The 1,518-nt window shown below is 32.2% G+C and overlaps 1 protein-coding gene across 1 annotated transcript in view; it reads left to right on the forward strand.

The window, feature by feature from the left end:
- Positions 1 to 599, forward strand: part of cd79b (CD79b molecule, immunoglobulin-associated beta) — a 5,251-nt gene extending 4,652 nt beyond the window's left edge. The window contains exons 4-5 of the mRNA XM_014032073.1: positions 102 to 159; positions 254 to 599. Coding sequence (XP_013887527.1) covers positions 102 to 159; positions 254 to 381 — 186 coding nt within the window. The 3' untranslated portion in view covers positions 382 to 599. The remainder of the gene's footprint in view (positions 1 to 101; positions 160 to 253) is intronic.
- The last annotated feature ends 919 nt before the right edge of the window (positions 600 to 1,518 follow it).

Raw genomic sequence — 1,518 nt, forward strand, 5'->3', positions numbered from 1 at the left:
GATAAATACATTAAGAAATCAAAAAGCAGGCTGTTTTAGTAAATCAAACCCAAAAATAAACAATGAAAAAAAAAATATATAAGAGTTGTCGGTCCATCGAGGCCGAGAAGCGAAGAAGCGGTGAAGCTCAGACGATGAGAGGCGTAGAAGTTCAGAAAGGTTAAGTGTTTATGCAAACATGTTGCTGTTATATTTAATCATTCTGTTTGGGTTTTTTACAGCTGCACGTTTTTATCACTGAGGCACATCTGAGGCACGCATGCAAACAAAAAACTGGTTCCTGTTTTTCAGGGTTTGGCCATCGAGACGTGTGGAGGAGATCTGTACGAGGACCTGTCTGCGTACGCTCAGCCTGAAGGAGCCGAGGCCCCGTGGGAGTAACTCTGACCTTTGACCCCTGACATCTTCAGAAGGGCAGGATGGAAACTGGAAACATTAACCCCCTCAGACCTAAAGATCCATTTCTGTTTATTTCTATATAAATATCTCAAAGAACTAAGACATTTTATCTGTGCTAAATCATTTAAAATATGCTTTTTTAGCTTCTATTTGTCATTTCATGTTCTAATTACTTGTGTGTGTGAAATATTTCTACAATTTTAAAGCTGTCAGCTGAAATTTCAGCTGATTTTCGTGGTGCTTTGAGAAGTTCTTGTACAAAAAACTGTTTTAAACATTTGATTTTTTTTGTTGCCTCAGCAAAGAGCTCTCATGAATAAAAATGTATGTATTTTGTTGGAATAACAATTAACTGGTTTTGACTTTATGTGGAAAATCCTTTCACATTTAATTATAAAGAGTTTCTCTTGTGATCCCTGCTTAGATGAAATCAAAAGTCAGTTAAAACTGTTGGAACAAAAGCTGAAATTAGCATAGCTGAAAGTCAATTATTATTTTTTTAGGGCCTGAGAGTAGGGAATTTTATAAAATGCAATTCTTTGATTTGAAATTCTCTAAATTAAGGTGAAGTGAAGAYTCTATTTTTTATTTTTAATCATTCTTATTTGACATTTTTGAATATAATCAAATGCAACATGAATCTAAAGGAAGTCAAATTGTGTCAGCGAAATTACAAATTCTGTTAAAGTTTGAGTTAGTGTGTCCTCTGCTGGTCAAAACTGGTATTGAGACAATCTTGATTGAASGTCTTCTGGTCCGAATTTAATATTTTCATTGGAGAGATAACCAACAAAAAACTGAGTCATGTTGATAAAAGGGAATTCTGGTAAATCTGGAATTATCGAGAGTTTAAAACCATTAARATAAATAGAAAATAGGCTACATTCTTGAAACAATAAAAGAGAAAGAAAACACAAATATACAAAAAATGTAAATATAAGAATAAAAACTAAACAAGTTTAAAATGATTTACTGTTCTGTATGTGCTTAAGATTGTAATAAACAAATAAACAACATTTTGTTTATGTATCAGGAATAAAAACATCGAAAACATCTGCAGGTATAATTGTGATTTTTATTATTTTATTCAATTCATGTAACAGAAATATTGATTTAATC

The sequence above is a fragment of the Austrofundulus limnaeus genome, unplaced genomic scaffold, assembly GCF_001266775.1.
Source record: "Austrofundulus limnaeus strain Quisiro unplaced genomic scaffold, Austrofundulus_limnaeus-1.0 Scaffold7, whole genome shotgun sequence".
NCBI classification, from domain to species: domain Eukaryota; kingdom Metazoa; phylum Chordata; class Actinopteri; order Cyprinodontiformes; family Rivulidae; genus Austrofundulus; species Austrofundulus limnaeus.